General features: G+C 39.6%; 1 protein-coding gene across 4 annotated transcripts in view; it reads right to left on the bottom strand.

Moving 5' to 3' along the window:
* LOC143273523 (cell adhesion molecule CEACAM1-like) overlaps positions 1-27,269 on the bottom strand; it is a 72,620-nt gene that overhangs the window by 7,620 nt on the left and 37,731 nt on the right. For 3 of the 4 annotated variants that reach the window (XM_076573602.1, XM_076573608.1, XM_076573612.1), the window contains 2 exons: positions 16,282-16,557; positions 9,038-9,313 (listed from right to left, as the gene is read on the bottom strand). In XM_076573602.1, the coding sequence (XP_076429717.1) occupies positions 9,038-9,313; positions 16,282-16,557 (552 nt within the window). The remainder of the gene's footprint in view (positions 1-9,037; positions 9,314-16,281; positions 16,558-27,269) is intronic. The other variant, XM_076573606.1, reaches the window with a different exon arrangement.

The following is a 27,269-nucleotide window of genomic DNA, read 5'->3' as shown; positions in this document are numbered from 1 at the left end:
TTTATAAGTGGATTGTGGGACTGCGGGGCTTGGGGAACCTGGAGAGAAGCTCTCCAGCAACAAATGGCGCCCAACGGCTCGAGTTTCCACCTTAAACCTGAGAATATTTAATAACCAATTCTAAACAGAGCCAAAACCAGGTTCCTGCTTCTTGTCTCATATGAGCAGCTAGACACCGCAAAACGCATGTTTGAACACTGGCGGGTTCCTGGCGTGTGCGTTTGACCAGCAGTATGGCGGGAATGAGGGGTCTGCCAGAGGCACATTATGCTGTGTAGTAGATTTAGTCTTTACTAGTATTTTTTTTTAAAAAAAAAAGGTTTCTGGGCTACATGCTGCTTTGATAAAAGCTTAGACCCACTATTTGAGACTTGATGACTCCCAGAGCTGGCGGAAAACGTACCACTGCCATGTTGGGAAGCTGAAGTGGGCGGAGCCAGCAGCCACAGTGCTGTTTCAGGCTTAGAAGGATGCAGTTTAAAGCAATAGGCTCACAAAAAGACTGATTCAGATAAAATCGTTTACAATGTGTATAAAATATACGTAGGCTTGAAAGAGACAAAAAAATTAATGTAAAAAGCCACGTAAAGATGAATATTACACAGACAATCTGGATTGTGTTGTCTTTGGGATTTTTAACTGCAAAAAAACATTTGATCAAAAAAGATGTTGAATTAAACCAATATGTATATTTTAAAGGTAACTTGACTTCAAAATTTGGATTTAAGGATATGTTGCTTTGGAAAAGAGGTTCTACTTTTGTTTCCACAGAAAGCCAGAGGCTATGGATTTGTTCCATATTAAGATACATCAGGTTTGACCAGCCAAGACCCCCTGAAAGATATCCGATGACACTATGGCCCAGATGATCCAACATCCAGAACGGTTTCAAGGCAACTGGCTCCCACAATACAGCCTCAAGGACTACCCCATAGGCCTAAAATTTTCTTTTGCGTCCCCATAAGATACAGCGCCCCCCTCCAGCAGGAAGTAGTAAGAGATGCTACGCCCAAATTCCCAAATATACCAAGCTGGCTTTAGAGGTGGAATTGGCTCACTCCCCCTCTAAACCCAGACATATTGCTTTAAAAAAAATGGTTAAGAGATTCTTGTGTCCCAAATCAGAAGAGCCCTCTGGTGTGGGACAGAGAAAAACCAATATTTTTATTTAAAACAGGTTGATTATAAATGTGATCTCTTTCTAAAAAAGAAAAAGGGGATATGATTAGATATATAGGAGGATATGGAGATGATATGATAAAAGGGTAGATTAATGAACCTACTTTTAAAGAAAAACTTGTTTAAAATGTTTTACATTGGTATAGATTTTAGTTTATGTTTAAAATGTTTTGCATTGGTATAAATTTTAGTTTATTGATACAAATTTGAAGTTAATTTTGTTATACTGTATATATATATATTTCTATTCTTGTTTGAGGTATTATGTTTATGTAACTCATTTAAAATTGTAATGGATAATTAAAAAATGGATTAATAATTAGTCATCTATGATAATCATATTTGTAGCCATGTTAGTTAAGTCTTCTAGGTATGCATAGATATATTTCAGATAGATAGGTAATCTTCAAACACTTCATAGACCTAGAGAATATGGCATTTAAATAACTTAAAATTCTGTTGATGTGAGACACAATTGCTCCTGGCTGCACCAATTGATCCCGAGAGAATGTTGGGCTTCTAAGACATTTCCATTTGGAAGTTTGTCTTTTGGCACAAAATGGCCTACTGGGCAAAGAACTGCCCTTGCCTTGATGGCTGACAGTATAAATGCAATGCTCTCCTTTCTGGACAAGCGGGACACAAGGAAAGCGACCACTGTACTCTGCCAAGACAGGGTAAGATGGTCTTTCAGAAATCCTGCTTCTGAAAATGGTCTGTCAGATACTCTAGGCCTGTAGCCAATTTGAATGCACCAACAATGCTGAGAAACATTAGGTGACTGTCCAGGCTGCCAGCTGTCTTGGTCTACTCTTGCAAGATTCCCGAAAGTTGCTTGCATCCGTCTACCATTTCTTAGGTACCATTATGTTCCTTCTCAGGTCTTTGATGTGGTTAAAGACTAGATAGTTGTAATTTCCTCAGTTATGATAAAAGATAAGTTAGATATAAAACTTTGAACTCACAAATATAAGATAGATAGGACATCTTCTTTAATATTGTAACTGTAATTCTTGCTCAATAATTGTTTTATTATATGTAATATTACCATGTTAAAGTTAAAACCTTCCTTTAAAAAAAAAAAGAAAAGGGGAAGTGCTGTGGATACCACTCTATATAAATAAAACACTGATGGCCAGTGACCAGGCAGGAAGTATAGGCGGGACAAAGAGAGAGGAGAATTGGGGAAACAGGAAGAAGGGAAAGAGACACTGCAGCCGCCGCCAGGAAAAGCAGCATGTGAAGACGCTGGTAAGCCACCAGCCACATGGCAAGGTATAGATTTATAGAAATGGGTTAATTTAAGATAAAAGAACAGTTAACAAGAAGCCTGCCATGGCCATACAGTTTATAAGTGATATAAGCGTCTGAGTGATTATTTTATAAGTGGATTGTGGGACTGCGGAGCGTGGGGAACCTGGAGAGAAGCTCTCCAGCAACACGAAATTCCTTAGTCCATGCATTTATTATTCTGTCAGTTTTCTCTCTACAAGCTTATACTCTACTCTCATTTTTGGCTCCTTTCTTGCCCAATTTCTCTTTACATTTATCTGTTGTCCCCTTCAGGTTCTATCTTAATTCCTTCATGTAGTTCTGTTCCTTCTAGGTTCTCATAAATCTAGTTCTTTCCCATATCAGCTCCTCTCCCATCTCCTTCTCTCTCATCTTGTTCTTCCTCATCTTGTTCTTCCCCATCTGGCTCTTCCTCATCTTCCCTCTCATTCCTCTAGTACTCTCTTCTAGCCCTTTAATCTAGTTCTTCCCCATCTCAGTTTGTTCCTCTCAAGTTTTTACCCATCTAGTTCTTCCATTCCCTTTTCCATTCTCCATCATCTGTGTCCTCCCTAAGTCACCCAGGAATCCAGTTATATCAAGCCCCTGGTTGAGCAAGGTCACCAGGCTTGAATTCTACAGGGTCATAAAGGCAGGTAAGAATTTTCCTCAGCCAGTGACCACCAGGCTTTCTTTAACAATCCAAATTGGGAGTGGTAAAAGAGAAGGTCAACTGAGTGCTAATGGCTGGTTAGCATATCACTGTTAGTGCTTAAAAGTGGCTAAGGGAGATAACTGATTCCAGAGGAAGCCTTTCCTGAGGCTGTTCTCCAAATACCTGGAATGTGTATGTCCAGAGAGTGATAAGTCCACACCATTAACCCTTCTTAGGGAAAAGTCAATTAGGAAAACTATGAAGGCACACATGATTTTCATAACAGGAATATAGCTAATATACAACAAGCCAAATAACAACAAAAACTCCTTGGAATTTGGCTTCCTCTGAAGGAATACCCTACCCCTCCAGGTAGTGACTTTGCCATAACCATCTGAGGTCTTATGATAAATTCCTATGACCTGCCACAATACACCCACAAAATACAGGCAATACAGGCAATAGATAACCCCACAGCAGTAAATCCCAAAGAAGAGAAATACACACTCACTACCACCAAAAGATAACAGAAACTAAGGATCACTGTTCATTAATATCCCTTAATACCAATGGACTTAATTCACCCATAAAAAGACACAGGCTAACAGAATGGATATGAAAACAGGACCCATCTCTCTGCTGCATACAAGAAACACACCTCAATTTCAAAGATAGACACTACCTCAGAATAAAAGGCTGGGAAAAGTCTTACCAATCAAATGGTCTTAAGAAACAAGCTGGTGTAGCTATCCTAATATCCCACAAAATAGACTTGAAACTAAAATCAATCAAAAAAGATCAAGAAGGACATTACATACCCATCACAGGAAAGATACACCTAGAGGAAGTTTCAATTCTGAACATTTATGCCCCAAATACAAGGGCATCCACATATGTAAAAGAAACATTAAATCACACATCAAACCCCACACATTAATAGTGGGAGACTTCAACACCCCACTCTCACCACTGGACAGATCTCCCAAATCAAAACTTAACAGAGACATAAGGGGCTTAACTGATGTTATGACTCAAATGGACTTAATTGATATCTACATAACATTCCACACTAATAAAAAAGAATATACTTCCTTCTCAGCAACCCATGGAACCTTCTCTAAAACTGACAACATACTCAGTCACAAACAAACCTCAACAGATACAAAATAATTGGAATAACCTCCTGTATTCTATCAGACCACCATGGTTTAAAGTTAGATTTCAACAACAACAAAAATTACAGAAAGCCTACAATCTCATGGAAACTGAATAATGCTCAACTTAATCACCAATGGGTCAAGGAAGAAATAAAGAAATTAAAGACTTCCTAGAGATCAATGAAAATGAATATACTACATACCCAAACTTATGGGACACTATGAAAGTGTTAAGAAGAAAATTCACAGCATTAATGCCCACACAAAGAAGTTGGAGATATCTCACACTAGTGACTTAACAGCACACCTGAAAGCTCTAGAACAAGAAGAAGCAAAGTCACCCAGGAGGAATAGATGCCAGGAAATAATCAAATTGAGAGCTGAAATCAATAAAATAGAAACAAAGAGAACAATACAAAGAATCAATGAAACAAAGAGTTTGTTCTTTGAGAAAATCAACAAGATAGACAAGCTCTTATTCAGACTACCAAAAGGCAGAGAGAGAGCATCCAAATTTGGAAAATTTCAAATGAAAAGGGAGACATAAAACTGGCAGTGAGGAGATCTAGAGAATCATCAGGTCATACTTGAAAAACCTGTACTCCAAAAAATTACAAAATCTAAAAGAAATGAACAATTTTCTGGATAGGTACCACATACCTAAATTAAATCAAGACTAGATCAACCATTTAAATACACCAATAACAGCTAAGGAAATAGAAACTGTCATTAAAAGTCTCCCAACCAAAAAAAGCCCAGGACCAGATGGTTTCAATGCAGAATTCTACCAAATCTTCAAAGAAGATTTAATACCAATACTCTTTAAATTGTTCCACACAATAGAAACCGAAGGAACGTTACCAAACTCTTTCTATTAGGCTATGTTTACTCTGATTCCCAAGCCAAACAAAGATGCAACAAAGAAAGCAAATTACAGACCAATCTCCATCATGAATATTCAAACAAAAATATCAATAGAATATTGGCAAACAGACTCCAAGAACACAACAAAACAATGGTCCACGTTGATCAAGTAGACTTGATCCCAGAGATGCAAGGATGGTTCAACACATGGAAGTCCATCCATATAATACACCATATAAACAAACTGAAAGAAAAAACCACATGATCATTTCCTTAGATGTTGAAAAGACCTTTGACAAAATCCAACACCCTTTCTTGGAGAGATCAGGAATGCAGGAAACATACCTAAACATAATATAGGCAATTTAAAGCAAGCCAACAGCCAACATCAAAGTAAACAGAGAGAAACTCAAAGCAGTTCCACCAAAATTAGGAACAAAACAAGGCTGTCCACTCTCCTCATATTTATTCAATATAGTACTTGAAGTTCTAGCTAGAGCAATAAAACAACAAAAGGAGATCAAGGGGATACAAATTGGAAAGGAAGAAGTCAAACGTTCACTATTTGCAGATGACATAATAGTATACATAAGTGACCCCAAAAATTTGACCAAGAACTCTTACAGCTGATAAACACCTTCACTAATTTGACAGGATACCAGATTAACTCAAAAAATTAGTAGCCTTCCTATATACAAATGAGAAACTGTCTGAGAAAGAAATCAGAAACATCACCCTTTACAATAGCCACAAATAATATAAAATACCTTGGGGTAACTCTAACTAAGCAAGCAAAGGACCTGAATGACAAAAACTTTAAGTCCCTGAAGAAAGAATTTGAAGAAGATGTCAAAAAATGGAAATATCTCCCATGCTCATGGATAGGTAAGATTAACATAATAAAAGTGGTTATCTTACCAAAAGCAATCTACAATTTCAGTGCAATTCTCATCAAAATCCCAACACAATTCTTCACAGACCTAGATAGAACAATACTCAACTTCATATGGAAAAACTAAAAACCCAGGATATCCAAAAGAATCCTGTATAATAAAACAACCTCTGGAGGCCTCACAATCCCTGACTTCAAGCTCTACTATAGCCTGACAGTAAGAAAAACAGCTTGGTACTAGCATAAAAACTGAAACGTGGACAAATAGAACCAAACTGAAGACCCTGACATTAATCTGGACATCTATGAATAGATGATTTTTGACAAAGAAGCACAAACTATACAATGGTAAAAAGAAAACATCTTCAACAAATGGTGCTGGCATAACTGGATGTCAATATGCAGAAGACTGTCACCATATGCATATATGCATATGCACAATATGCATATCTGTCACCATGCACAAAACTTAAGCCCAAGTGGATCGAAGACCTCAACATGAATCCAGTTACTCTAAACCTGATAGAAGAGAAAGTAGGAAGTGTTCTTGAATGCATTGGCACCAGAGATAACTTCCTAAATATAACTCCAGTAGCACAGACACTGAGAGAAACAATTAATAAATGGGACCTCCAGGGACCCTATGAAAGACACAGGATTACCCAGTGATGGAGAAATGGATGAGATCTACATGAGCAAACTGGGGTTGAGAGGGTGTAATGGAGGGCAAGGGTCAGGGGAAAGAGAGCTTAGGGGAGGGAGCAGGAGGTCCTAGGTGGATCAGAAACAGAGTGAGAGAACAAGGAAAGAGATATCATGATAAATGAAGCCACCATGGGAATAAGAAGATACAGAGTGCTAGAAAGTTCCCCAGAAATCCACAAAGATGACTCCAGTATAGACTATTGGCAATAGAAGAGAGGGTGCCTGAACTGACCTACACTGGTGATCAGAGGGTTGAACACCCTAACTGTCAAGATAGCACCCTCATTCAGGGACTATGGAAGCAGATGCATAGCTCCACTGCCAAGCCCCAGGTGGAGCTCCAGGAGTCTAATGGATGAGAGAGAGGAGGGAGCATATGAGAGAGACATCAAGACCATGATTGGAAAAAGTACAGAGACAACTAGCCAAAATAGTGGAAAAACATGAACTGTGTCCAATAGCTGAGGAACCCCCATGGAACTGGATTAGGTCCTCTGGATAAGTGAGAGTGTTGTGTAGCTTGCCTTGGAGGAGATGGGAATGGGGGGTGGGCTGTGGGGGAGAGGGAGGGAGGTGGGAGGAGGGAGGAGCCTATCTGTGGTTGATATGTAAAACAAATAGAAAATCACTTAATAAAAAAAGAAAAAAGAAATATAAAAATTCAATTCTGTTGGCTCTTTTGAATTTATTGGTGTGAAACAGAGTTGTCCTATTGAGTTACAGAACCTGGAAGGCATTCTTGCTGTCCATCTGACCCTCTGTGACCAGATGAGTTTTGATCAGGTTGCTAAGATTGTTCAGTGACAGATGAATAATCAGTAAAACAAGGGATGTTGGGAAAATGGGATATCCAGGTAAAAGAATGAAGTTAAGCCTTCACCTAACAACATATAAAAATCAACTCTAAATGGATCAAAGACCTAAAATGGATCAGAGCTGAAAGTCATCAGACTTTTAGGAGATAGGATGAAAGCATCTTGAAATTTGATTTCAAATGATGTCTTTGTTATGATGCCAGATGCATCATATGGGCCTTTTGGCTGCTTATATGTCTTTACACCACATGCATATTTTGTACATGAGGAGGACAGAAGAGGGTGTTGAATTCCTTGGAACTTCATTACAGACAGTAATAAGCTGCCATGTGGGTACTGGGAATTGAACCCCTGTCTATTGAAAGAGTTGCTAGGGCTCTTAACTATTGTGCTATCCCTCCAGTCCCATAAACCATACACACACACACACACACACACACACACACATACTACAACACACCACAAAAAAAAGTTATTAGAAAAAACCTTGTGCAGGGATGTCATGCTTCAAATGTCAGCATGAGGTTAAGAAACTCAGTACATGGGCCACCAAGATGGCTCAGTTGGGAAGAGTGTCTGCCATACTCCCTCCCAGTGCCTGCCCCTAACTGCCACACAGAAATAAATGCACAAACAAATGTGGGCCAGTGAAATAGCTTAGCAGATAAAGGGTTTGTTCACGCACCTAAGTTCAATCCCCTGTCCCTGGAGAACTGGCCTTCACATATTTTTCCCTAACCTCCACTCATGGGTGTGAGACATGCACACAAAATGAATAAATATGCAAATGTACTAAGAATCTCATTATAGGTCCTTTCTATCTATGAATTTTATATTTATGGACTGAAACCTTGGAAACAAACTACTTGAAATAGTATCTTTATAGTGAAAAATGTATTGTTTCCTCCTATCATGGTCCTGTACTTAACACAATAAGACTAGTGTCTATGTAGTATTCATATTAGGCATTGAAAATAATCTAAAGAAGATCTGAATATGTGGAAAGATGTATAGAGTAACTTGAATATTTTACTAGTTTGTGAGGGTTGACTGCTTGACTGACTCAGACCCTAAAGTCTTAATCATTTTGCATTTCTATTTGCTATATTGACATCTACTGTTCTTATTATTGACCAGGTCTCACAATGTAATCTGAGCTGGCCTCCTACTTCGTCCTCTCTCTCTCTCTCATGAAACAGGGTCTCACTATGTAATTCTGGCTAACCTGAAACTGGCTACAAAGACCAGGGTGGCTGGGAACTCATAGGGATCCAACTGTCTCTGCTTCTGGTGTATTTGGGTTAAAGGCATGCAGCACTGTGCACACCTTGCTTGGTGTTGTATCATGAGATTAACATGCATCCATCACCAAGCTGGCTGTATTTGTTTCCTGAACAATGTTTTTCTCTGTTACTTTGATCCATTCTGCACTCTGTTGATAAATACACTGCCCCCATCCCCAACACTGTGGAGTAAGGAGGAAACAGAGGTCACTCACGTATTATGTCCAGCTGGATGGGGTCACTCCTCTTGGAACTGACTTCATTGGATACTTCACACTGATAGTCTCCAGAATCCTCAATCCTCACAGAGTCTATTTGGAGGGTGTGGTTGTTCTCGGACAGCCTTATCCTATTGGTGATCACAAGAATATTGCCTTTGAAGAACCACTGGTAGGAGATCCCATTGCCGTTTGACAAGCAGGTCAGGAACACAGAGATCAGGTTTTTTACTGTTTTATTGGTGACTTGGATGAAGGGCGTATTCAATGGATCTGTGGATAAACAATGGAGGTGACCAGCTGAGAGTCCTTCACCTTCAGAGATCTCAGCCAGCTCACGGGGCCTGTAGGATGAAGGGACCCTCTTCAAGATTGCATGTTTGGGATCAAGATATGGTCTGTAAAGAAAGAGCTGAATCTTATTCCTACCAAGATCACCCACATTGACCCTGACTCAGGGTATTTGTGTAGATTCGACACTGGGAGCCTATTCAACCCACCTGTCCAGAAATCTCGTGGTGGTGAGGGAAAATGTATTTCCCAATGATATTTATGGGAATTCTTGCTCACACTCTCTGTGATTGTGAACAGTCAGGTCACTCTTTTATTAAATAGCCTTCTGTTTCCTTTTTATTAAATAAATTTCATGGGGTTAAGATGGCCTAGCTAATCTTAAAGTTGTTAAAGGCTAGACCTAAGGACTGGGAGAAATCCCAAACTGAAGGCTTTCTGCTTTTAGAAAAATATAGTATTTCCTGCCCAAGGATATGGTTTTAAAACTACAGAGAAGAAAGTGAATAATAATAGTGCTGACCACAGCCTACCACTCTAATCCTCAGTATTGATATTTTTGAGACAGGGTCTCAGTACAGTCCTTGCTTGCTTGTAACTTGCTATGTAGACCAGGATGGCCTTAAACACATACTATCTACCTGCCTGTAGCTCCTCAGAGCTGGCATCAAAGATGTGTGCCACCACACTCATATTTATTTTTTGAGCCTTGAGAAGAGTAAGCAAAAGAGCATCATCGGTCAGATACATGGTTCACCGTGACTCAGAACAGGGCTCCCAGGCACCTTCTCCACCACTCTTCAAATTCCATGGAGTCAGAGCTGAGAGAGGAGCAGACCTGAGAGCAGAGTTCCTGTCACCATCGGTGGGGAATATTCTCATCCAATGTGGAGAATAAGGAAGTGAGCAGAGCTGAAAGCCCTGGGTGTTCCTTGTAGGTAATTTAGGGAAAGAAAACATTTGACTTGCTAGACACAAGCATAGACATTTCTTATATTTTAGAAAATGATTGGCCAAGTACTTAAGATAATTATTACTCCTTCACCTCTTACAGGTCTAGGTCAAGCTAAATCTCAGAAATATTAAAATGACCAGATAGATAAAATTAAAGCCTATTCTTCCCAGAGGCATCCCCTTTACACCTAACACTCTGTGGGAATGAGACATGCTGAAGTTAATTTGTGTATCATTAATCTCTGCTATGGAATATTATCAGCTCAAATGCTATAGATGGTTGTTAAACTTAAAAGAACTTGTGTAAACAAACCAAAGGCATAATTGAGTCCATTATTCTAGAAATTATAAATGACAGACATGGCTTAGGGTATCAAAATTTATCTTAGGGGCCACTGTTGACTGCTGACCGCACTACATGGAAATGTGATGCTCCTATCTGGGTTAAACAATAGACTTCGAATGCTGAGAGAATTGTAGCAGCTATTTGTCTGGTGGAGGGCAAGCTTAAAAATAGGGCATATAAAACCTCCCACTAGCCCTTGAGTCACCCCAATATTTGTTGATTAGAAAAAATCAGGCTTACAGGCTGTTACAAGACCTTTAAAAATTAAATGAACTTTTTGGGAACCAAGGGGAGCTTCACAGCCTGGCTTGCCATCTCCCACAGCCACACTGAGAATTCAAAATATAATTGTCATAGACTTATGAGTTGCTTCTTCATCATACCTCCTCATCCTAAATATTGTTAGCATTTCACTTTCAGCTTGCATTGCAACCCTGAAATAATGAAAGTCAAATGCTGACATGCAGAACAGGTAATATGAGTTCTGTTTACCCAGAACTCATTGATTGCGCTGAGTTCCACATCATATATACAGATTAACTATCAGAACTATCTGTCAATTAGGGTTTCCTCACAGTCCCCCAACCCAATATATATATATATATATATATATATATATATATATATATATATATATATATATAACATTTATTACACAGGTGATATTACATTTATAACAAGCTATAAAACTATGTGTCCATTGATTGGCAGATAGGTCTATACTGGTACTTTCTCATGTCTGTCTAACAATTACAAATTCTCTCCCTATGGAAGCTCAACCATTAGGCCTATGTCCTTATGATTTATGTGTATGAAGTAAAAAAAGGATACAGAATTTTTCCACTGCTTTTCAATTTTAAGAAGACCTAGAGCTCATTATTGGACAAAGGCCTTACATATACTTCAAGAGCTCTTAACAATTGGAGCTTAATTTTTCATATCTCCACTACAGGCATTCCTTACTACCACTGGCAAAGCCACAAAGATACACCTAAGCAGCCAGAACCTTCACACTTGCATTTGTAAAGGTCCTGATGTTTTCATAATGTCAAAAGAGGATATACTTACATGTTTTCACAGGATACTGACCCCACATTATGAATCCTGGATTGCCTGGTCACACCGTACACTAGGATGCTGTAGGACAAAGGTGCTCTAAAGCTGCCAGTCTGAATTGAGGCTGTTATTTACTTGTAGATACTTAAATATTGTACTGTGACTAAAAAATAAATGATACAATTCCAGATTTTTTTGATGAATTCTGTTCATCAATAATATCAAAACGTATAGAAATATAGTTAGAAAAAATCCTGTCCTAAATGAATTATTAATTTTGATCAAAAGATAATTGAGACTTGAGATATATTGCTGTGGGACGGTCTGTATGTCAAATTGCTCTGATTGGTCAATAAATAAAACACTGATTGGCCAGTGGCCAGGCAGGAAGTAGGTGGGACAAGGAAAGGAGAATTCTGGGAAGCGGAAGGCTGAGGCGGAGAGACACTGCCAGACGCCGCCATGACCAGCAGCATGTGAAGATGCCGGTAAGCCACCAGCCACGTGGCAAGGCATAGATTTATGGAAATGGATTAATTTAAGCTATAAGAACAGTTAGCAAGAAGCCTGCCACGGCCATACAGTTTATAAGTGATATAAGCGTTGGAGTGATTATTTTATAAGTGGATTGTGGGACTGCGGGGCTTGGGGAACCTGGAGAGAAGCCCTCCAGCTACAAATGGCGCCCAACGTGGGGCAAAAGTTTCTACCTAAAACCTGAGAAAAGAGTCTAAAAAGGAACTAAAAACAGCTTCCTAATTGTCTCTCTCAGATGAGCGGCAGCTGCCGGTTTGAGTTACTGGCGGGTTCCTGGCGTGTGCGCTTGACCTGCAGTATGGTGGGAATGAGGCCTCTGCAAGTGGCACATTAAGCTGCATGGTGGATTTAGCCTTTGCTAGTACAAAAAAAGAGGTTTCTGGGCTACACGCTGCTTGGATAAAAGCATAGACCCACGATGGCTCCCAGAGCTGGCGGAAAACGTACCACTGCCATGTTGGGAAGCTGAAGTGGGCGGAGCCAGCAGCCACAGCGCCGTTTCAGGCTTAAAGGCTGCAGTTTAAAGCAATAGGCTCAAGGTAATATAAAACATAAGCCACATAAAGATGGCTACCACACAGAGAATCTGGATTATGTTCTCTTTGATATTCGTAACTGAAGAGAAACATTTGATTGCAAAAGCTGTTGAGTTATGCCAAAATGTGTGTTTTAAAGGTACCTTAACTTCAAAATTTGGATGTAAGGATATGTTGCTTTGGAAAGGAGGCTCTGCTTTTGTTTCCACAGAAAGCCAGAGGCTATGGATTTGTTCCAGATTAAGATACATCAGGTTTGACCAGCCAAGACCACCTGAAAGGTCTCTGATGACACCATGGCCCAGATGATCCAACATCCAGAATTGTTTCAAGGCAACTGGCTCAGACGATACAGCCTCACGGACTACTCCATGATCCTTAAATATTCTTTGTGTCCCCATAAGATACAGCGCCCCCCTCCAGCAGGAAGTAGTAAGAGAAGCTACGCCCAAATTCCCAAATATACCAAGCTGACTTTGGAGATGTGTAAAAGTTAAAACCTTCCTTTTAAAAAAAAGAAAGGGGAAGTGCTGTGGGACGGTCTGTATGTCAAATTGCTCTGATTGGTCAATAAATAAAACACTGATTGGCCAGTGGCCAGGCAGGAAGTAGGTGGGACAAGGAAAGGAGAATTCTGGGAAGCGGAAGGCTGAGGCGGAGAGACACTGCCAGACGCCGCCATGACCAGCAGCATGTGAAGATGCCGGTAAGCCACCAGCCACGTGGCAAGGCATAGATTTATGGAAATGGATTAATTTAAGCTATAAGAACAGTTAGCAAGAAGCCTGCCACGGCCATACAGTTTATAAGTGATATAAGCGTTGGAGTGATTATTTTATAAGTGGATTGTGGGACTGCGGGGCTTGGGGAACCTGGAGAGAAGCCCTCCAGCTACAATATATTATAAATGGAACTTTTCAGATTTCATCCTCTGACTATTCTGCTGTTTTGTTGAAACACAATTTTGCTCTGACAACTCACCAGTGTTATCATATAGAAGTTTGGTACTCCTGCCTCAACTTCTTGAGTGGCTGGAATTACAGGCATAAGCCAGCTTACCTGAAAGACTTCTTTTTAAATAGATGACAATATCCCTGAATGTAACTATAAGTTCTATGCACATCAGATCAAAACACCAGTGAAATTTTGCACAGAAATAGAAAAGTCCATTCTAGCTGTTTTGGAACTAACTATGTAGATCAGGCTGGCCTCAAAATCCCAGAGATGCACCTGTCTCTGTGTGCTCCTAAGAGCTGGGGTTAGAAGCAAGCACCACCATACCTGGCCTTAAAGGTATCCTGAAATAAAAGAATAAGATTGCAGGACATCCTACATGATTTCATAATTTTAGTACAAACTTGCAAGAATCAAAATACTCTACTACTGACATAAAGGCAAACATACACATCAGTGAAATGGAATTGGAAAGCCCAGAGCTGCTCCTTCACATTGGCTATCATTAAATTAAAGATTAGTTGAAGCAATCATATGTGCATTTATGGGGCTCAGTTTTGCATATATATTATAATGTGTGTCAGATCTGAGCAGTTGGCATATCCATCATTTCATCTGTCACTTGTTATATTTGTTAAAAAACATTCATTTCTGCTGGCTCTTTTTAATTAATTGGTGTGAAACAGAGTTGTTCTATTGAGTTACAGAACTTGGAAGGTATTCTTGCTGTCCAATTGACCCTCTTTGACCAGATGTGTTTGGTTCAGCCTACTAAGACTACACAATGTTGGAAGAAAAATCAGTGAAACAAGGGATGTTGGGAAGATGTAATATCCATGTAAAAGAATGAAGTTAAGACTTCACCTAACAACATATACAAACGATCAAAGACATATACAATGATCAAAGACCTAAAATGCATCAGAGCTGAAAGTCATCAGACTCTTAGGAGACAGGATGAAAGCACCTTGAGATTGGATTTCAAATGATGTCTTTGTTATGATGCCAGATGCATCACATGGGCCTTCGGATGCTTATATGTCTCTACACCACACACTTATTTTCTACATGAGGAGGACAGAAGAGGGTGTTGAATTCCTTGGAACTTCAGTTACAGACAGTATTAAGCTGCCATGTGGGTGCTGGGAATTGAACCACTCTCATTGGGAAGAGCTGCTAGAGCTCTTAACTATTGAGCTATCTCTCCGTGTATTTTGTTTATGGGACTGGAAAGATAGCTCAATTGCTTAAGAATCAAACACACTACTACTACTACTACTACTACTACTACTACTACTACTACTACTACTACTGCAAATACTATTACTACTACTATGACTACTGCTACATACCACAAAAAAAACCAGTTATCAGAAAAAAAGTCTTGTTCAAGGAGTATGAGGATAAGAAACTCAGTATATAGGCCACCAAGATGGCTCAGTTGGGAAGAGTGCCTGACCTATTCCCTCCCAGTAACTAGCCCCAACTCCCACACAGATAGATATAAATGCACAAACAATGAGGGACAGTGAAATGTCTTAGCAGAATAAGGGCTTGCTTATCTACTTGAGTTAATTCCCTGTCCCCAAGTACTGGACCCCACAAGATGTCATCTGACCTCCATACACTAGGCATGGAACACCCATACAAAATGAATAAATAAGCAAACCTAGTAAGAAACTGAATACAGGTCATTTCTATCTATGGGCTTTATAGTTATGGATCAAAACCTTGGAAACAAACTACTTGGAAAAGTATGTCTACAATGGAAAATGTACTTTTTCCTCCAGTCTTTGTCCTGTACTCAACAGAATAAGACTAGGGTTTATGCAGTATTCATATTAGATATTGAAAATAATCTAAAGAAATTTTGATTGTGTGGTATGCGGTATAGAATGACATGAATATTTTACTAGATTCTGAGGGTTGTATGTGTGTATGACTTACACCCTAAACTCTTAATCACTTTGCAATTTTATTTGCTATATTGACATCTGTTGTTGTCATTATTGACCAGGTCTCACTTTATAATCTGGAGTGGCCTTGTACTTCTTTTTTATTAAGATATTTTCTATTCATTTTACATACCAACCACAGATTCCCCTGTCCTGCCTCCTCCCACCCCAAAGCGTTCTCCTCCAATCCACCTCCAATTCCCACCTCCTCCAAGGCAAGGTCTCCTATGGGGAGTCAGCAGAGCCTGGTATATTCAGTTAAGTGGCCTTGTACTTCTATGCCTCCTGCTTCATGCTCTCTCTTTTTTGAGTAGGGTCTCACTATGTAGCTCTGGCTAACCTGAAACTGGCTACAAGACCATAGTGGTTGGTAACTCACAAAGTCCAACTGTCTCTGCCTCTGGTGTGCTGGGGTTAAAGACATGCAGCACTGTGCTGACCTTGCTTGGTGTGTTATCATGAGATTAACATACAATCATCAGCAAGCTGGCTGTATTTGTAACTTGAACAATGTTTTTCTCCCTGTGACTTTTACCCATTCTCCACTCTGATAATAAAGAAACTGCCCCACCTACAACACTATGGAGTAAAAGGGGAACAGAGGTCACTCACCTATTACGTCCAGCTGGATGGGGTCACTTTTCTTGGAACCGAGTGGATTGGATACTTCACACTGATAGTCCCCAGAATCCACCCTCCTGGCAGGGACTATTTGGAGGGTGCTGTTGTTCTCAGTCAGATTCATCCTATTTGTGATCCTCAGACTCTGGCCTTTGAAGAACCAATGAATGGAGATATTAATGTCGATTGACAGGCACTTCAGGAACACAGAGGTCAGGTTTTTGTCTATGGTTTGGTTGACTTGGATGGAGGGTGTAGTTACTGGATCTGTGGATAAACAAGGGATGGGTACAGATGAGAATCTGTCACCTTCAGAAATCTCAGACAGCCCCCAAGATCCATAGAATGAAGTGGCCCTCTACAAGATCACATGTTTGGGTTGAAGATGTGGTCTGCAAGAAGAGAGCTGAATCTTACCCATCAAGATCACTCACAGAGACCCTGACTCAGGGTATCTGTGTAGATTTCACACTGGGAGGCTCTTCAACCCACCTGTCCACAAATCTCATTGTAGGGGGAATGTATTTCCCAATGATATTTGTGGGGATTCTTGTCCACACTTTCTGTGAGTGTGAATAGTCAGACCCCTCTTTTATTAAACAGCCTTCTGTTTCTTTTTAATTAAATAAGATGTCATGGGGCTAATCTTAACAGTGATAAAGGCTAGACCTCAGGACTGGGAGAAACCCCTAACTGAAGAATTTCTGTTTGTATAAAAATTTGTATTTCTAGCCCCATGGATTAGGATTAAATACTACAGAGAAGTAAGTGAATAGTCACAGTGCTGACCAGAGCCTGACACTATTCATCAGTACAGATATTTTTTGATACAGATAATTTTTGATACTCACTGTACAGTCCTATCTTGCTTGGAACTTGCTATGTAGACCAGGCTGGCCTTAAACACACACTATCTACCTGCCTCTCCCTACTAAATGCTGGCATCAAAAGTGTGTGCCACCACACTCAGGCGACATTTGTTTTTTGAACCTTGAGAAGAGTAAGCAAAAGAGCATCCTCTACTGTCAGTGACATAGTTCACCCTGACTCAGAACAGGGTTCCCAGGCACCTTCTCCACCATTCTTCAAATTCCATGGACTCAGAGCTGAGACAGGAGCAGACCTGAGAGCAGAGTTCCTGTCACCATCGGTGGGGAATATTCTCATCCAATGTGGAGAATAAGGAAGTGAGCAGAGTTGAAAGGCCTGGGTGTCCCTTGTAGGTCATGAGGGTCATAAAATGAAAATGGAGGGGACAGGAAAGCTTGTGTTAGGCACAGAAAGAAATATTGATCTGAGTCTCTCCTAACCATGAAAAGTCCCTCACAGAACCTTAGGTTTTCCAAGACATGGATAACCTCCTCCTCACATTGCAGCTCCATCCCTCTCAGCCAGAAATCAGAGAACCAGGAAGTCACTAGACATAGGGATGGAGCAGGAGGCTTGGGGGAAGACTGAGTTTTCCTTGTTCCCATAGACATGCACTGGAAATGAAATGCTTCTGCACCTTCCCAGAGCGCCGAAAGGCTTCAATCCAAACCTGCTGCTGATATTTCAGATCCACTTCACTTACTAAGAACTGTAATTTTCTTCACTCTGGTCCTATTGACTCCAGGGAAAACGTTATAGATGAGGCAGGAATAGGAACCGCTATTATTAGTATTGGTGTTGTGGATGAAGACTTCTTGGGAGGATTATATGAGCTTTCTCCATTGAGAGGCCAAGAGTAATGTGGAGATGGGTTAGCATCTGTGTGGCAGGAGATTTATGGATTGTCCATGAATGGAAATAAATATTGGAGGGGAATACGATCAGGACACCTGGACCATCTGGAGCAAACAGAACAAAGCCACAGGTGACGTCAGCAGATGGAAGAGTAAATCCTGGTCTGTAGAAGGACATAGTATCTCTTTGAGCTGTGTAATAACCTAATTGAGCAGATTTCACCCAGAGCTGGAGAGGAGATTAGTAGAAGAGTACTTATTCAGCATCACATACCCTGATCTATCTCAAGCACAACACGCACACATCAACATTGCACGCTCATGTGTACACTGACCCCGAGTCTGAAATGTCCCATGTCTCCATCACCCTGAGTCTCTCTAGGCAGAAGTCCCTGGAGCCCATTCAGGCTCAATGGTGGGCCTGTCCACATATGCTTGTGCTGACTCAGGATGCCCTGGCAGCCTAGGTATTAATATATTAGGTATGTTTCGTGAACCCAAGAGAACTGGTACTAAGCATGGTAGCTCTAGCCCTCTGTATTTAGGCAGTTGGGGCCAAGAATAAACAGAAAATTCTTACAGGTAATGTTCAGAGAGAATGGGTCGATTTTGGAGTCCCTCACTTGGTTCCAGGTTCACATTCACAGGGACCTATATCAGTCCTCACAACACTGAATAAAGTGAGAGTCCTGTTGTCCTCAGACAGCTTCAGCCTGTCCTCTCCTGAGAGGGTTTGGTCATTTATCCTCCACAAGTTAGCTGGATTGTGAATCGTAGGCTCACACACTAATGCTACTGAGTCGTTACCGTCCAAGGGATTGGAATTGTTGGTTGTGATGTTGGGCTTGGGTAGCAGTGCTGTGCTGACCACAGAGAAATGATTGTCATGTGTGTTACTTCTGATTCTTGCAAAGGCCTGTTACAACCAGAGATAGTCTCTTAACTCCCAGCTTACCCAGATCCTTAGAGAATCAGGCAGGAAGCAAATTACAGGCAGATGGATTGGCTGAGTGCTCAGAGATAATGGGGCCTCCTGTGCTGTGTATTGGAATAGCCAGGATTTTCTCATGAGTGAACTGAGCTGCAGTGTTTGGTGATGGTCAGACTCAAGACTTGGAATCACAGTTCTCATTTTATTTCCTGGTCCTCACTGACCAATTGCTGCCTTGAGACACAAGGTTCAGATCCCTCCAGCTACGCTGACCTCTCCTGCTGTGTGTAGATCGGAGCCCTCCCAGGCTTTGCTGTTCAGGGCCGTCCTACAGATAGGTTATGATTAGTCTTCTCATTGAGCTTCCCTGAGAAACCTGACTGCCTGTTTGAGATCTCACAGAGCTTAGGATCTGCCTGACATTTAGGTCATGCTGGTTCACAGGAAGACTATTCTTGTCAGGTGTTTGATGTTGATTGACATGAATCCGGGAGCCTTATAAGAATCCTGAGTCTATAAAATGATCTAGAAGAGTTAAGGCCATGTAGTAAGTCTTTACGGTGGAGACCTGGAGATGTGGTTGTGGACAGATAGCTTGTGCCACTGTTGGCCTATGTGACCCTGACTCAATGACTGTGTTTCCTGTCTAAGTTTCCCTATAATAAGAAACATGGTAAATGATCATTGTTAGGCCTGCAAGTTAACCTTAAATGTGAACAATGACCTGACCTTCCATCACGCAGTGTCTATTACTATTTTCCTACAGGAAATAATTACTGAACTGCGGTGTGCAGGCAGAACACTGCATAATAAATATAAATAAATAAATAAATAAATAAATAAATAAATAAATAAATAAATAAATATAAAATGAGGCTAAACAGATTGTGGGAAAGAAACACCAAGGAGCTTCAGTAACATGATGTAAATTACACATAGGAAAGAGGAGCAGGTTAGAAATAACCCATAGAGAATTGTAGTCAATGGCCATGTATATTTCAGAGTAGCCAAGACAAATTTCCAATGCCTCACCATAACAAATGGGAAATAAAATTGTACTGGGTGTTAAAAAGTTGACTTAATCATTCTGTCTTGTACACAGACATCAAAGATCACACTCTTTCTCCAGACTACTTACACTTTGAAAGCAACTTAAAGCACTATTAACAAGTAATAGACCATGGATCAAGAAAGTGGAGAGACCATTTTCAAGTGCCAGAGAATGTTATGTTTTGTACATCTGAACATGGGCCAAAATATATAAAGAACTCTCACAGTTCAACAATAGTAACAATAAAACCACAAGCAGCTCAATCCAAGGAGAAGGAAAAGACCTGACATTTCTTTGAAAGAAAGAGGAACAGATGACCATAAAGACAGGCTGCTTAGTTTTTGTCTATTTGACAGGCTAAAATCACATGGGAAGAGAAAACCTCAGTTGAGGAATCACCTCCACCACAATGGCCGGCAAGGCTTTTTCTTAATTACTGTTTGGTGGAAGAGGACCCAGTGCTATCCCCTTGCAGATAGCCCCTTTCTTATGGGCTCTGTAAGAAAAGCAGCTGAGCAAGTTGTGGGAGCAAGCCAGGAAGCTTTCCCCATGGTTCTTGCCTGCACTTCCCTCAATGACACACCCTGATCAAGACATTTAAGGTAAATAAACCCCTGCCAAGTTGGTTTGGGTTGTGGCATTTCACCACAGTAACTGAAAGCTATGGGAGCCGGAGGTGGTGGCGCATGACTTTAATCCCAGCACTTGGGTGGCAGAGGCAGGCAGATTTCTGAGAGTTCAAGGCCAGCCTGGCTGAGAGAGTGAAATCCAGGACTGGCACCAAAACTACACAGAGAAACCCTATTTCAAAAAATACTTCAATTAAACATAAAAAAGAAAAGAAGAAGAGAAAAGCAATGGAGTGATGCTTAGTGGCACATGACATTAATCCCAGCACTCAGAAGGCAGAGGCAGGTGGATCTCTGTGAGTTCCATGCCAACCAGGGATACACAGAGAAACCCTGTGTCAAAAAACCAAAAATATAAAAAAAGAAATGCTTAGGGGCCAGGCATGGTGGTGCACACCTTCGATCTCACTACTCTAGGAATTCAAGGCTGGCCAGCAGGAATATATAGTGAGACCCTGTCTCACAACCAAAAAACCAAAATTTGTGTAATACCAGCAGTCGTTCTAAAAATACACATGATTGGCCAACCTAAACTATACATTCTTAAGGATAAGTCATATATAAATTACAAGCTATTAAAGATAGTTATTAGGATACAAGTTAAAGCTTGATCATCTTATAAATTATCAAATTCTCTATACAAAACTATGTTTAGAAACATGATAAATATGCTGAATATTGACATAATAAATTCCTTACTTCACCCATGACATTAAAAAAATTTAAGCTTCCCACTTTTAACTATCCCATGCCTCTTACTCCCAGAATTTAGCCCAAATTACACTTTGAGATCATTTAGATAATATTTCCATTTACCATGTCTGAAGATAATAGGCTTTGCTATCCAATTTTGAATAAAAGATATCTCACCAAACAGATTTCAGAATAAGCTTTTACTGTTCCCTCATTAAAAGAAATTGACTTTATATTGGCTATTCTCAATAATCAGTCTCCAATGTCCCCTAACTAATTAAATACATAAATGATGTTTGATGTAAAGTTTTGATAAGGGTGTGAAAGTTTAGATATAGAGACCATTTAGGAAAGTTAAATAATATGATATATGAATTGCCAGTTATTGGGATAGATAAATATAATATATAAACATCTAGATATGGTATGAATGGCACTCAAGTCTCAGTAAATAACCTGGAGATATTGAGAATGTATGCCTAAGTTAGATCGATGGATAAAGTTTTTATTGAAATCTGAGATAATAGGCTTTAAAAATGCACTTATGTTGGCATTAATACGGTAGTATATAGACTTCAGCCAGAAGGGACACTTAGGCTAAAAATAGGCCATAGCTCCTCCACTGTACAAAGTATAATAGTTGTCCCAAGAATGATTGATCCTGAGTTTACTGGGGAAATTATGATTGTTGTAAACCTCCTACAAAAACATTTCAAATTCTACAGTGCAGTGACTAATGGAGATATCCATTTGGATTCTAGTGTTATTGTCTTCTGGGTTCAGGAAACTGAATATTATGGACACACTAAATCCTTAAAAGACAGGGAAAGGAAATAATTGACTTGTTAGACATAAGCATAGATATTTCTTATATTTTAGAAAATGATTGGCCAAGTACTTAAGATAATTATTACTCCTTCACCTCTTACAGGTCTAGGTCAAGCTAATATTGTAACCAAAATCTCAGAAATATTAAAACGACCAGATAGATAAAATTAAAGCCTATTCTGCCCAGAGGCATCCCCTTTATACCTAACACTCTGTGGGGAAGAGACTTGCTGCAGTTAATTTGTGTATCATTAATCTCTGCTATGGAATATTATCAGCTCAAATGCTATAGATGGTTGTTAAAATTAAAAGAACTTGTGTAAACAAACCAAAGGCATAATTGAGTCCATTATTCTAGAAATTATAAATGACAGACATGGCTTAGGGTATCAAAATTTATCTTAGGGGCCACTGTTGACTGCTGACCCCAATACATGGAAATCTGATGCTCCTATCTGGGTTAAACAATGGACTTCGAATGCTGAGAGAATTGTAGCAGCTATTTGTCTGGTGGAGGGCAAGCTTAAAAATAGGGCATATAAAGCCTCCCACCAGCCCTTGAGTCACCCCAATATTTGTTGATTAGAAAAAAAAATCAGGTTTACAGGCTGTTACAAGACCTTTAAAAATTAAATGAACTTTTTGGGAACCAAGGGGAGCTTCACAGCCTGGCTTGCCATCTCCCACAGCCACACTGAGAATTCAAAATATAATTGTCATAGACTTATGAGTTGCTTCTTCATCATACCTCCTCATCCTAAATATTGATAGCATTTCACTTTCAGCTTGCATTCTAACCCTGAAATAATGAAAGTCCTAAATGAATTTTTATTCATTTTGATCAAAAGATAATCGAGACTTGAGATATATTATAAATGAAACTTTTCAGATTCCATTCTCTGATTATCGTGCTGTTTTGTTGAAACACAATTTTGCTCTGACAAATCACCACTGTTATCATAGTGCTAATAGGTCTAAAGATTTTGTCTTTTAAAAAGGTTCTTATAAGCTTCAGAAGATCTAAATTCACCAAAGCTCTCAAGCCAAGAAGGACCAGGAGGAATGCAACCTGACTACACTTTGTGTCTTCCACTTACAAATTTTGATTTTCTTCTCTGGGAGGATGGATCTTGCCCTCTCTTGCTGCCCTATATCACTTCTCTCATCTGCTGAAACCATGCATTTGATATTCTATAGGTACACTTAAGAGAAAAAGTTTCCTCCTTAAAACTCATGAAATGCATGTTCTAGTACATGTACTTGTTTCCAGCAGTAATTCTGATAATTTAAAGGGTTACACATTGTCTACCTCTGGACCACAGAAATGCTGTCTAGCTGAAGGTTTGCACCCCATCCTCCATCCTCCATCCCACATGGATGTGCTGTCCAGCTCAGCCCTGCATCATGCCCTCTAGCACATGAGACAGAAAATCCTGCTTCCCATGTCTTATATAGCCTGCTCTTCCTGGGTTCCCACTGCATTCCAACCTTCAAGACCCTCAGCTTCAGATACATATCAGCAGGAAGTAACCATGAATGACTTCTACAGCCCCGTGGTGACTTACCCCTCTTTCAGTGCTGAACTCCCCGGCCCAGGGGCTAGACTGCCTTTAAAAAACACTCTATTATTAATTGTATAAATTCTGCCCATGATCCTGAAATGTATATCCTATCAGATTTTCTCCTCAAGTACTTCTGACATTGTTCTGTATAGAAGTCTTGCTATGTATATCCTGACACAGATTATTACAGTCCTCCCATAGCAAAATGGATCAATATTGCCTTGATTACAAATTTAAATTATTAGGTCAGTTTTAACTGCAGGCTTGGTCCCACAGGTGCTCATGACTAACTCAAGTAACTCTTTATCTAACAATGCCTCTTTAAAATAGAGTTTAACCAAATTAATACCACTAATCAGAGATTGATAGAAGTATGTTCCAAACTAATAATTTTTTGATAAATCACAGTTACAGTATTTAGACACATTTGACCATATTATGCTATACTAGTTAATGATAGATTATTATGTTACTCCTCTGCTCCCTTCTTGGGACAGAGATATTCTGATCATATAAAACTACACCTATTAGATGGCTAAACTAATTCTCAGCTTGCCATCTACATAGATTACTGATTATAAATAATAATTAACCATAATTTTTCATCATTCAAGTCATCTACAAATTTAATCTTTTTCATGTTTTTCACTAACCTAGAGAGAATTAAACCTTCTCCATTTTTTCCAATAAACAAAAACAACTGCTGCAAGCCATAATGGAATTCAGCTACTATCCCGAACGCTACTACTTGGAAATGTCAGGGAAATTTCTAAAGGTCAAGTCATGGCTTAAGAAGTCTAGGCGATAGTTTAGCTTTTGTATATATATATTAGCTTGTACCTACATGATTTTCTTGTATGCTATGTGTGCTTCCAAGAACTCCTAACAATGTTTTTGTCTAAAATACCTATCAAGCATCCGAGGCCAAACAATCTCCTGAACTAAGGTAACAACCTTATAGAAACAACGCCTGTCTCCGAGATCAGGAGGATAGCTTCATTTCTTGTGCAATTTAAGCAGAGACCCTCTTTTCTTATACAACCTCACTAACATTATAGACTCCTAACTTTTTACTTAACCACTTCTAGAAATGTAGACTGAGCACATTAATCCCCTTTTCTTGATATAGTAATCAATCCTTAGCTCTCAGTTGACCTCCTCTTTTACCATTCCCTTTTGCGTTGTAAAAGAAAGTCTGATACTCACTCCTTGAGGAAAATTCTTACCTGCCTCTATAACCCTGTATGAATTCAAGCCTGATGACTTCCTCTGGCTGAGGATTGCTATTTCTTGGGTTTATAACTGAATACCTCAGAGACTTGGAGACTGTTAGGTATAAAAAGACTGAGAGGAAGATTTTGAGGGGAGAACTTGAGGACGAGAAGAAGATGAGGAAGATCCAGAGAGATAATTACTAGATGAGTAAGGCCGAGATGGGAAGGCCCTGATGAGGCAGAATTAAGATGAGAGAATTAAGATAGACCTTAGAGGGGACAGTAGATAAACATAGAGAGAAATCAGGTAAAAGGAGCTAGGCAGGAGAATAGAACTGTACCTCTGTAGACAGGATTGTGTCCCAGTGGAATAAAGTTGACAGACAAAGAAAGAGCATGGTTTCCTCAGATTCCTTTTTTAAAAATAATAGTCACTGTTCATAGCTTCTCTTCTGGCCCAAGGGAAGAATATTATTAAGGTGGATCCTTAATATTTAAAAATAACCTCCTCTATTTTTTGGACCGCCATGGCTTCAAGTTAGATTTCAACAAGAACAAAAATTAGGGTCTACAGTCTCAAGGAAACTGAATAATTCTCAACCTAATCACTAATGTGTCAAGGAGGAAAGAAAGAATTAAAGACTTCCTAGAATTCAGTAAAAATGTACAACTTACATAAACTTATGGGACACTATAAAAGTGTTACTAGGAGGAAAATTCATAGCACTGAATGCCCAAATAAAGAAATTGGAGAAATCTCACATAAGCAATTTAACAGCACACCTGAAAGCTCTAAAACAAATATTAGCAAACCCACCCCGAGGAATAGATGCCCCCAAACAATGAAATTGAGGGCTGAAATCAATAAAAATAGAAACATATAGAACAATACAAAGAATCAAAGAAACAAAGAGTTGTTTCTTTGAGAAAATCAACATGACAAGCCCTTGCATAAACTAACGAAAAGGGACAGACAGAGCATCCAAATAAACAAAATCAAAAATGAAAAGGGATACATAACAACAAACAAGGAGGAAATCCAGAGAATCATTAGCTCATTCTTCAAAAACCCTACTCCACAACATTGGAAAATCTCAAAGAAATGGACAATTTTCTGGATGGGTACCATATACCAAAATTGCATCAAGACCAGATGAACAATTTAAATAGACCTATAACACTTAAGGAAAAAGAAACAGTCATTAAAATCTCCCAACCAAAAAAGCCGACCACCAGATGGTTTCAGCACAGAATTCTTACAGATTTTCAAAGCAGAGCTAATACCAATATTCTTCAAATTGTTCTACACAATAGAAACAGAAGGAACATTGCCAAACTCTTTTTACAAGGCTACAGTCACCCCGATACCTAAACCACACAAAGATGCAACAAAGAAAGAGAATTGCAGACCACTCTCCCTCATGTACATTGATGCAAAAATACTCAATAAAATACTGGCAAACCAAATTTAAGAGCACAGCAAAAATAATTATCCATGTGCCATTATTAAGTAGGCTTCATCAGAGATGCAAGGATGGTTCAACAAACAAAAATCTGTCAATGTAATCCACCACATAAACAAACTGAAAGAAAAAACCCATATGATCATCTTATTAGATGCTGGAAAAGCCTTCACAAAATCCTACACCCCTCATGGCAAAGGTCTTGAAAAGATCAGGAATACAAGGAACATTTCTAGACATAATAAAGCTAATTTACAGCAAGCCAACACCCACGATCAAATTAAATGGAGAGATACTCAAAGTGATTCCACCAAAATCAGGAAGAAGACAAGGCTGTCCACTCTCCCCATATTTACTCAATATAGTACTCGAAGTTCTAGATAGAGCAATAAGGCAACAAAAAGTAGATCAAAGTGATACAAGTGGAAAGGAGGAAGTCAAACTTTACCTATTTGCAGACAATACGAATACTATGCATAAGTGACCCGGAAATTTCTACCAGGAAACTCCTACAGCTGATAAACACCTTCCAGCATTGCTCGTGGAAGACTGATTGGGTGAGTTGAAGTGTGAGGATCTTAGCAAGTGTCCTTTTCACCTCGCTGTGTTCCTAGGTTAATTCTCCCTCTTTCTTCCAAGCCTTGATTTCCATCAATTTCATTGAGGCAATCACGAGAAGCTGTGGGAATGTGTGAGAAGGTGATTGCAACTTTGTGTGTTCAATATCCAGTGTTTCCATGGCTACGTCTTATTCTCAGGGTCTCAGTTGTGGCAACCATGAAGAAGTGGTCTCTTGTGCCTGTTTTCTAAGGGACAAAAGGCCCAGTCTATTGACTCTTATTGTACCAGGACCTCTACAGAGACCATGGTTTCTGCAGTTTGGT

Source organism: Peromyscus maniculatus, chromosome 1 (genome assembly GCF_049852395.1).
Source record: "Peromyscus maniculatus bairdii isolate BWxNUB_F1_BW_parent chromosome 1, HU_Pman_BW_mat_3.1, whole genome shotgun sequence".
Lineage (NCBI taxonomy): Eukaryota > Metazoa > Chordata > Mammalia > Rodentia > Cricetidae > Peromyscus > Peromyscus maniculatus.
This window is presented reverse-complemented; position numbering and strand designations above follow the sequence as displayed.